Source organism: Myotis daubentonii, chromosome 5, assembly GCF_963259705.1.
Source record: "Myotis daubentonii chromosome 5, mMyoDau2.1, whole genome shotgun sequence".
NCBI classification, from domain to species: Eukaryota; Metazoa; Chordata; class Mammalia; order Chiroptera; family Vespertilionidae; genus Myotis; species Myotis daubentonii.
The window spans coordinates 23792932-23803404 of record NC_081844.1 but is presented as its reverse complement, the minus strand read 5'-3'; the positions used below and the strand labels follow the sequence as shown (position 1 = coordinate 23803404).

Here is a 10473-nt window from a genome sequence, read left to right as displayed (position 1 = left end):
GCCCTCCCTTTCCCCCGCCCCCGCCCCGGCGCCAACTCCGCGGCGCCTCCTTAAAAAGCGCGCGGGAGTTGTAAGGGGGGGGTCGGAGTGAGCGAGAGCGCAGGGTAAAGGGGGCGGGCAGGGGGCCCGGGCTCCACCTTAAAAGCGGGCGCGTGGGGGTGGGAGGGAGGAAGGCGGGCGGCGGGGTGGAGGGAGGGAGGGAAGGAAGGGGGGCCGGAGTGTCCCGGGCGCAGGGCGCGCGTGCGGCGGCGGCGGCGGCGGCGGCAGCGGCGGGGAGGGGCCGGCCGCGCTCCCCTCCTCCCTCGCATCCCCGGCCCCGCGCGCGCCCAGCAGAAGCGGGTCTGTGTGTGCGTGCGTGCGAGTGAGTGTGTGCATATATTTTTTTTCTCTCTTTTCTTTCTCACTGTTTTCTCTCTCTCTCTTTCTCTCTCTCGCTTTCTCTCTCTCTCTTTTTTTTTTGCAAAGAAACAGCAGCGCCGCCGCCGCTCCGCCGAGGCGCTGCGCCCCCCGGGCGGGGGGGGAGGAGGAGGCGGGCAGCGGCGGAGGGAGGGGAGCCCGGGAGGGGGGCGCCGCGCTGGGAGGGAGGCAGCGCGCACGGTGCAGCCGGGCCGGGCGGGAGGCATGGCGGGGCCCCCGGCCCTACCCCCGCCGGAGACGGCGGCGGCCGCCACCACGGCGGCCGCTACCTCGTCGTCCGCTGCTTCCCCGCACTACCAAGAGTGGATCCTGGACACCATCGACTCGCTGCGCTCGCGCAAGGCGCGGCCGGACCTGGAGCGCATCTGCCGGATGGTGCGGCGGCGGCACGGCCCGGAGCCGGAGCGCACGCGCGCCGAGCTCGAGAAACTGATCCAGCAGCGCGCCGTTCTCCGGGTCAGCTACAAGGGGAGCATTTCGTACCGCAACGCGGCGCGCGTCCAGCCGCCCCGGCGCGGAGCTACCCCGCCGGCCCCGCCGCGCGCCCCCCGCGGGGGCCCGGCCGCCGCGCCGCCGCCCACGCCCGCCCCGCCGCCGCCGCCCGCGCCCGTCGCTGCCGCCGCCCCAGCCCGGGCGCCCCGCGCGGCTGCCGCGGCCGCCGCCACTACAGCGCCCCCCTCGCCCGGCCCCGCGCAGCCGGGCCCCCGCGCGCAGCGGGCCGCGCCCCTGGCCGCGCCGCCGCCTGCGACCGCCGCTCCTCTGGCAGTGGCGCCTCCGACCGGCCCGCGTCGCGCCCCCCCGCCCGCCGTCGCCGCCCGGGAGCCGCCGCTGCCGCCACCGCCACAGCCGCCGGCGCCGCCACAGCAGCAGCAGCCGCCGCCGCAGCAGCCACAGCAGCCGCCTGAGGGGGGCGCGGCGCGGGCCAGCGGCCCTGCGCGGCCCGTGAGCCTGCGGGAAGTCGTGCGCTACCTCGGGGGCAGCGGCGGTGCCGGTGGCCGCCTGACCCGTGGCCGTGCGCAGGGGCTACTGGAGGAGGAGGCGGCGGCGCGAGGCCGCCTAGAGCGCACCCGTCTCGGAGCGCTCGCGCTGCCCCGCGGGGATAGGCCTGGACGAGCGCCGACGGCTGCCAGCGCCCGCGCGTCTCGGAGCAAGGTGAGCGCGCTGGGTAGGGACGGCGCCGCGCAGTGGGCAGGTGCGGGTGAACTTGGTGTTGGGGGTGCAAGTCTCGGGAGGAACGGGCAGCTTGGGCTTTGTGCGGCTTCCCTACAGATTCAGCTTGTAGCAACCTTGGTAAGTGACTTAATCTTTCCGAGCCTCAGTTTCCTCCGGTGTAAAACTTAACAACAGTAGCGACCTCTTGGGGTTGAGCGAGTTTAGTGAGATTTGGCTACTGGGGGCTTTATTAACACAGAGCTTGGCACGGAGCAAATGTGTAGAAGTTAAGCCGTGTTGATATTAAAAGTGGCCGTTAGGTACACCGCTCAGTCCTGGATCCCAGGGACTGGGCCCACGGCCAGAACAGCTGCTAACTTTGCGTGCCTCCCTCCTTGGCACCAGAGAGGTGGAGAAGAGCGACTGCTTGAGAAGGAAGAGGAGGAAGATGATGAAGAAGATGAAGATGATGAAGACAATGTGTCTGAAGGCTCTGAGGTACCCGAGGGTGACCGTCCTGCAGGTGCCCAGCATCACCAGCTTAATGGTGAGAGGGGCCCTCAGAGTGCCAAGGAGAGGGTCAAGGAGTGGACACCTTGTGGACCTCACCAGGGCCAGGATGAAGGGCGGGGGCCAGCACCAGGCAGTGGCACCCGCCAGGTGTTCTCCATGGCAGCCATGAATAAGGAAGGGGGATCAGGTAAGGACCCCTCTGGGTGGGGGAGGGAGCCTGGTCGGGAGGAATCAAGCCCCAAGACAAAGTCACAGGCAGATGCTTTTTCTTTCCCAGCCTCTGCTGCCACTGGGCCAGACTCCCCATCCCCCGTGCCTTTGCCCCCAGGAAAACCAGCCCTGCCTGGGGCCGATGGAACCCCCTTTGGCTGTCCGTAAGTTGGGATGTTTGAGACAAGAGGGTGGTGCCCAGGGGTGTGTAGCAACCCGGGTAACATCACTGTTCACCGGTTCCCTCTTTTCCAATGCAGTTCTGGGCGCAAAGAGAAGCCAGCTGACCCTGTAGAATGGACAGTGATGGACGTGGTAGAATATTTCACAGAGGCTGGCTTCCCGGAGCAGGCAACAGCTTTCCAAGAACAGGTGAGTTTCCAACCCTCAGCTTCCCTCCTCTATCCCAGGGCAGTGGGGGTCTGCTCTGACCCTGCTCTCTGTCTCTCTCTGTCCCACCCAGGAAATAGATGGCAAGTCTCTCCTGCTCATGCAGCGGACAGATGTGCTAACCGGCCTGTCCATCCGCCTTGGCCCAGCCCTGAAAATCTACGAGCACCACATCAAGGTGCTCCAGCAAGGCCACTTTGAGGATGATGACCCTGATGGCCTCCTAGGCTGAACGTCCAGCCTCACCCCTGCCCCTACCCTTTCCAGACCCATCTTACCCAAGTCCCCTGGAGTCCAGGGGTTGGACTAGGGACACTCGCAGCCCTCATAACAGATTCCAGTGAGGGGCACCCTTCCCTACTCATCTCTTCCCAGTGTCTCCCCAACACACACATCTGGCATCGAGCACATCCCAGACTTCCTGATGGAGGAGTGTGGGGTGGGACAGGGCCTGCTCATTTCACCCCAGGAGGCCCACCCCCACCCCCAACCTAGGACATTTTTGAAAAAAAAGAAAAGAAAAGAAATGGGGGTTTCCTATCTCCCATAGATCTTTAGTTCAGCCAGATGTTTCCTATATAAATGATTTGTTCTGCCTATTCATTTTGATGGGTGGCCTTTCTTCCCTCCCCCATCAACCAGGCCCCTCCTTGGTCTGCCCTCAGCCTCCGTCCCCTGGGTGGGGTGAGATCAGTGGGTCTTCCCTACTCTTTCTGTTGGTTGTCGCTCCAGCTGGCTGTATTGCTTTTTAATATTGCACCGAAGATTTTTTAAATAAAGTTTTAAAAAAAAGAAAAGAAAAGAAAAAAGGCCAGGAGTCCCATTTTATCAATGGAGTTGGGGAAGCGGGGTATTGAAGAACCGCACCAGCCTCCTGGGAGAGCCGGGATAGTACTGAATTGTTCTCAGAGGGAGACAGGTAGTGAATTGGGGCTGCCTCACAGCCAGCTGTAATAGTGATTGCTCCGGGAGGACAGGAATGCTTGCGCAGTTCTATCATCTCCCCATGCCCAGAACAGTACCTGTAACAGTAGGTGCTTAAATGTTTGTTGAGTGACTAGCAATTAACCTTGGCTTTAGTTTTTTGTGTGTTTTTTAAGGAATTTATTTTTTTTAATGTGTTTTTATTGATTTAAGGGAGAGAGAGAGAGAGAAACAATGATGAGAATCATCTATTGGCTGCCTCTTGCATGACCCCTGCTGATGATCAGTTGTAACCCAGGCATGTGCCCTGACTGGGAATCCAACCGTGAACTCCCGGTTCATGGGTTGAAGCTCAATCACTGAGCCACACCAGCTAGGCAGCTTTACATTTTCTTGGTTCTCTCTGCAGCCCCAAGAAGCAGAGCTTGTAAAAATGACTTTACAGATAGGCAACACTCCCTATGGCAAAGATACTTGCTCAGGGTCACAGGGTGGGATCCAACACCTGTGAGCACTTTACCCAGAGTGTAAGTATAATTAAAGTATTTGGCTTCATATGTATACGTCTGACAGTCTTGCAAGCTACAAAAACTGTTGGAGCAGGGCCCATGGCAGGACCTCCAAGCTACAAGGTCCTCTCTCCATAAAAGGAACAAGGGATTGGGTTATCAAATGAGATAGTCCCTATTAGGTTCTAATGCAGTTTCTCAACTGCATTAGTTTTATAATTTATTTTGTTAACCGTCACTGGTGGCTATTTTTTCCCCTTGTTTTTTGAGAGTGGAAAGGAGGGAGGTGGGGCAGAGAGAGATTGAGAAACAGATGTGAGAGACATTGATTGGTTGTCTCTCCCAGGGGCCCCAACCAGGACTGGATGGACCCCTTTTGAGGGCTGAGGCTCTAACCACTAAGCAACCGGTCAGGAAAACTCCCATTAGTTTTTTTGTTTTAAATATATTTTATTGATTTTTCACAGAGAGGAAGGGAGAGGGATAGAGAGTTAGAAACATCGATCAGCTGCCTCCTGCACATCCCCTACTGGGGATGTGCCCGCAATCAAGGTATATGCCCATCGAACTTGGGACCCTTGAGTCCGCAGGCCGAGGCTCTATCCACTGAGCCAAACCCGTTAGAGCTGTGTTTTTGTTTTGTTTTTCTTAATATGCTTTTATTGATTTTAGAAGGAAGAGGGATAGTAGAAACATGGATGAGAGAAACATGGGTCAGCTGCCTCATGCACACCCCTACTGGGGATCAAACTGGAAACCTGGGCATGTGCCCTGAATCAGTGACCTTTTGCTTCAGAGGTCCGTGCTCAGCCACCCGCCGGGCACTCCCTTAGTTTTTAAAATACAGATTCCGTCCTGGAGTCGGAGGCTCTGGGGGTGGGAGCAGGTGTCTACCTTTATATTCCTGCGCCCCGGGGCTTGAACGCGCTGCAGAGACCGCCTCCTCCCTAGGAAACTGCCTCCAAGAGAAAGGCGGTGGCCCCCAGACCGCACCCCAAAGACATAACCTCCCCAGTGCCGGCCCAGGTCGCCCCCACCCCACCTCCGTTGGATTGCTGGAGCGCGCGCTCAAGCGGACCCCAGCGGCGCGCCCCTCCTACGTGTTGAAATTCAAACGAGGTGAACTCCGCGCGGTGCTCCGCCGCTGGCAGAGCGGTCGAGGCAGGAGTGAGGTGGACGGTGCTGCGCTCCCATCGAGGGCGAATCGGAGGTTCCCAGGCGGGGTCGAACCGGAGGTTCCCAGGCGGGGTCGAACCCGTGGCCAACCGGGGTGGTGTAGACTTAAAGGTCTCAGATCCCTTCCTCCAGCCCCACAATGGCTTCGGAGCAGTGGTTCGTGGAGCCGCTCCTCCCCGGCGGCACTGGGGAAAAGCTGCCCCAGGACGACATGGAACCTGGGGCTCAGCCCTGCGGAGACCCCTCGTGGTCGGCGCCCTCTAGCCGACCTGGGGACCCAGCCCAAGTGGAACTGGAGGATGGCCAGGGGCAACTGCCCAAGACCTCCCCTTCCACGCCTTCCCCAGAGCCTCTGGCCCCGGGCCCGGGCCCCACACCTCCTCGCCTACCCTTGGACACCCTGTTCAGCCCCATCACGGAACAACTCCGCTACCTGCTCAAGAAGGCGGATGATTTCCAAAGCTACTTGCTCTACAGGTAGTGCTGGACAGAGTCCTAGGGTCCCTGTACGTAAGGAAACAGGAGAGGGGTGACTGGATTCCGGCAGGTGGCACACACCAGAGTGGCAAACTTAAAAGCATTAGGAGCTAGAGGCAATGAATGAAGCTAGCTGATTAGGAATCTAATTTGGAAGAGTGATGAAGGCTGTGTACTATTTGGGGTGCAGCCGTGGGCAAACTACGGCCCGCTTGAAATGAATAAAACTAAAAAAAAAAAAAAAAAAAAAAAAAGACCGTACCCTTTTATGTAATGATGTTTACTTTGAATTTATATTAGTTCACACAAACACTCCATCCATGCTTTTGTTCCGGCCCTCCGGTCCAGTTTAAGAACCCATTGTGGCCCTTGAGTCAAAAAGTTTGCCCACCCCTGGGTTAGGGAGTACCTGCTATTGGGCCCCAGTTTGCCAAATCTCTAGGACTTTTTTTGGTTTTTTAACAGAAGGCTTAGGTTTTGGATCCTGGGCAGGCTAAACAAAACCCATCTGATCCAGATTTGGTCCACTGGTTACCAGTTTGAGACCAAAAAGGAGAATGTGATTGCAGCCCAAAGAGACTGATTCTGGGGGGCTGTTTAAACCCTAGGTTTCCCGGTCCCACCTGCAAAAATAAGCCATGGGACTCAGGTGTCAGCATTTTACCAGGTGTTCCAAATAGCTGTGATGCAGGTTGTCCTGGAAGATGCTCTGACAAAGAAAGATCTGGAGGGGGGATGGGGGGTGGGGGTGGACAGGGTGTACCCAAGGTCCAGACCAGGGATAAAAGTGGGAGGCTGAGTAGAATGGGAGAAATGAGGAGTGATAAGAGATCCTAAGCAAAGGTCTTCTTCTCCCTTCAGCAGGGACCGAGTTCAGAAGGAACAGTTGGCAAAGGCCATGCCCACCTTCTTAAAAATGTGTGAGCCCTACTTCCTGTACCTGGAGGCAGCTGCAAGGGGTGTGCCTCCCATCTATGGAGCTCTGCAGGAGCTGGTTCGAAAGGGGGTGTGTGGGGGCAGTTCCCTAAACCCCATTCCCCTTTCGTCATCCCTCAGGCCTCGGGGAGGGAGGTAGAGGGGCAGGTGCTCCTGGTAGGCCAGCTAATACTATGATGCCTCCTCTTCCATGCAGCTGTTGGAGATCTCCCAACAGCTGACCCTGCGACTGGAACAGCTGGTGCTCATGTATGCATCGTTTGGGTTTGTGGAACTGGAAGAGACAGACCCCCTAAGGTAATAGGGTGGGAGACTGGGATTGGTAGAGAGTAGAAGGGTCTGGGCACAACCTCCTTCCCCACTCTCCCATCTCTTCCCAGCATCTCCTGTTTCTTCTGTGGGAGGTTCTCCATCAGTCCTTCCCACGAGGTGTCCATCTTCAGATACTGTGCCCCTGCTGCCTACACCACCAGCCGCTTCCCCCGGTACCTCTATAAGAAGATGCGCTGGAACCTGGAAACTACCCCAGACCCCAGCAGCCGGGGGCAAGATTCCCATGTGGATTAGTGAGTCCCCTTACCAGAATCAAAGTCCCTACCCCCTCTATGGAGAATGACAGTATGGGCCTCTGAACCACCACTACCACCACCACCACTAAGGTGTGGAAAGTCAAACAGGAAACCAAGGACCTTTGAAAGGCCATCCTTGCCTTTTAAAAAATTCATCCCCCAATCAAAATAAAAGTCCTCATCTTAAAAGTAGTCTGGCAGAGAGAAAAGGCCTCAGTATTGTGTCACATCCCTAGCTGAGAACTTGAAGGCAACTTCTGATGAGTTTCTACCTCACCTTCAAAATTAAAGCCCTTAACAGAAGAAGCTAGAAAACTGCTCACTCGTAATTGCTGCCTCTTCCCCTCCCAGCTACTTCCTGTGCTATCGAGATACATGGGAAGACACAGGCAAGAGTCCGGCCAATTCTTGTCCCCAGATTCAGAAGCTGTGGTCCATCGGCCGATGGGTGCCCCTAGGACCAGCCGAGGATGACCTTTATTCCTGGTAGGAGCTAGGGCCATGGCAAGGCGGGCGTGGGCTCTGGAGGGAGGGGCAGAACCATACCAAAGACCATCTATCTCCCCCACCCCCCACAACATTGTTCCCCTTGGTAACAACCATAACATTTTATTATGTTCTGAAAACTGCTTTATGTAAAACCCATTTAGGTCTATACTAAGTAACCAGCCCATTTTTACAAAGAAGGAAACAGGTGCCCAGAGAGGTTGCCTGCCCAAGGGCACACAGCAGCTAGATGATTGGTCAAATGAGGGATGCCTAGTTCAGCCTCCCAGAACCAGTACCCTAGGCTTCTCATCAACAAGGAAACCACTTTCCCCCACCAGCTGAAACAAAGCCTCTTTCAGTCCCAGCCCCTCACCCGAGGGGAGAGGCTCCCGAGAAGCAGAGGGCGCTCACGTCCCGCCCTGTCTGTCCTGGGCCCGCAGGATTTTGTGCCCGCAGCCGTCCGGAGATTACCAGCAGCTGCTGACCATCGGTTTCGAGGAGCCATCTCACATGCTAGCCACCGACCTGCTGGTGCAAATCCTCACAGGCCAGGCAGGCCCGGCCCGGTCCCCGAGCGCGGCCGGGCCCACAACGTGGGACACACAGGGGTCTTGAACCTGGGAGAGGGTAGGAGCTGAAGCTTGACAGTTCCAAACTCCAGGAGAGGGGCAGGGCAGGGAGGGGCTCACTCGTTCTCCAAGGGCAGCTCGGCCTCACCTTCTCAGGGGCCAGGCCGCGCTGGTCCATCCGCACTGGGTCTGCCCCGGCCGCGGGGCCCTGCGTGCGGATACACCATTTTTCTGTTAAATAAAAGAAAGAGGTCACAAACTCAGAGTCCACTCGAGCGCCGCTCCCCTCCTCTCGGGCGACGAAGCCCCGCCTACTCGCGCAGTCTTCTGGGAAATGTAGTTTTTGTAATAAAACCGTGTTCCGTGGACCGGCGGACCAGAGCTCTGGGCATGTGCAAAGGCGTCCGTGCAGCAAAAAGGGAAGTAGCGGTGCTTGTCAACAACCGGAACCTAGAAAACCGCAACTTTCGGGTAGCCGGGAGACTCAACGCCCGTTGGGGGCGGGGGGGCGGTGTATGTGTGAGAAGGGACCCCCAGGGTCACGCCCACTTGCCTACTTTGACCCGGAAGTGATTTCTTTGTAGCGTAAAACACCTTGTTTCCAGATGTGCCCCGGGATAAGAGCTCTTGATTAGTTTCCTAAGAGCCAAGATCAGATCTTCTAGCTTTTGGGTCCCGGACCGGGTAGGTCGCAGAACGCCACGGTGTGTCCTGGGCGCAGGTGCGGTGGGAGAGCCGCCAAGAACTACCACTTTGCATCTCCAAAGCCTCACCCAGCCTTGGACTGGAGGGGAAACCCGGGCTCAGACCGTTGGACTCACCTGTTCAAAGCTTCGGCGAGCAAGTAGCGGAGCCTGGACCTGAGCTGGGTTCTTGTCATCGCAACTGGTCCCTTGCGAGGTGAGGGGTGCCGTTCCTGGCCATGTGTCACTCAGCTGCCAGTTACCCCCTTTAAACTAAGAAATGCCTTTTCGTCACCTCCAACCCTGCATTTTCAGAGTCGGAGGAGAGACCTAGTGTCCTGCTTTAATGCTTTGAGCAAGCCACTCGCTTACCTAACCATCCCTGGCGCATTGTATATATAAGCCCCACTTTACAGATGACACAAACGGATGAGGGGTTAAGTGAATCAGAATTGGAGGTTGGGGCTCTTTTTTTTGGTGACAATTTCTGATTGTATCAAGGATTTTTTAATCCACGGCCCAGGTCCGAATGAATTCAAAGGGGTTCTGAAGCACTCAGCTGTAGAACTCTATAGACTAGCCTGGTTCAATAGAAATATAAAGTGTGAGTCATGTGTACTTTCAAAATTTCTAGTAGCCACATTTTTTTTAAAGGCCAGACTAATTTTAGTGAAATTTTAATTAACTCAACATCTCCAAAACATTATTTCAACATATAATCAATGTAAGAAATTATTAATGAGCCCGGCCAGCTTGGCTCAGTGTTTGTTTCGACCTATGAACCAGAAGGTTACTGTTTGATTCCCGGTCAGGGCACATGCCTGGGTTGTGGGTCTCTCTCTCTCTTTCTCTTTCTCTCTCTCTCCTTCCTCTCTGAAATCAATAAAAATATTTTTAAAAATAAAGTATTAATGAGACATCCCCCCTTTTTTGGTACTAAGCCTTTGAAATCTGGTATTTTATACTTACAGTACATCTCAATTCTGATTAGCCACATGCAGCTTTAGACTGTCTCCCATAAGGCAAGAACACAGGCCACTTCAGACTAAAGGTTTCCAGTGGGTGATGGCAGCACTGGGAGAGGAAGGAAACATTTCCTGGGTCCTGTTCCTGGAGAACTGTCCACACCCGGGATTCTCCAACTTTAGCATCCCTGAGAATTACATGGAAGTTTTGATCAAGTTTGGGATAGGGCCCAAGCATGTGTGTGTGTGTTTATAATTTTATTTATTTGTATTGATTTCAGAGAGAAAGGGAGAGGGAGAGAGAGATAGAAACATCAATGATGAGCGAGAATCATTCATCAGCTGCTTCCTGCACACTCCCCACTGGGGATCAAGCCGGTAACCTGGACATGTGCCCTTGACTGGAATCGAACCTGGGACCCTTCAGTCTGCAGGCCAACGCTCTATCCACTGAGCCAAACCGGTCAGGGCAAGCGTGTGTATTTTTAATACGT

The 10473-nt window shown here is 56.1% G+C and overlaps 2 protein-coding genes across 4 annotated transcripts; both read left to right on the top strand.

Annotated features, from left to right (window-relative positions):
* The first annotated feature begins 191 nt into the window (after positions 1–191).
* Positions 192–3209, top strand: SAMD1 (sterile alpha motif domain containing 1). 3 transcript variants are annotated; one of them, XM_059696614.1, is made up of 5 exons: positions 192–1569; positions 1975–2116; positions 2360–2456; positions 2553–2664; positions 2756–3209. In XM_059696614.1, exons 1-5 carry the CDS (start codon positions 622–624, stop codon positions 2912–2914), a joined length of 1458 nt encoding a protein of 485 aa, XP_059552597.1. In that variant the 5' UTR covers positions 192–621; the 3' UTR covers positions 2915–3209. The 3 variants fall into 3 exon arrangements, with proteins under 3 accessions (XP_059552597.1, XP_059552596.1, XP_059552595.1); XM_059696613.1 differs by having other exon boundaries at positions 2342–2456; XM_059696612.1 differs by having other exon boundaries at positions 194–1569; positions 1975–2269.
* A 2134-nt stretch (positions 3210–5343) lies between these two features.
* On the top strand, positions 5344–8377 carry C5H19orf67 (chromosome 5 C19orf67 homolog). The gene is made up of 6 exons (XM_059696617.1): positions 5344–5768; positions 6630–6774; positions 6901–7001; positions 7085–7270; positions 7625–7759; positions 8203–8377. The coding sequence occupies exons 1-6, from the start codon at positions 5431–5433 to the stop codon at positions 8375–8377; spliced, it is 1080 nt and encodes a 359-aa protein (XP_059552600.1). The 5' UTR covers positions 5344–5430.
* The last annotated feature ends 2096 nt before the right edge of the window (positions 8378–10473 follow it).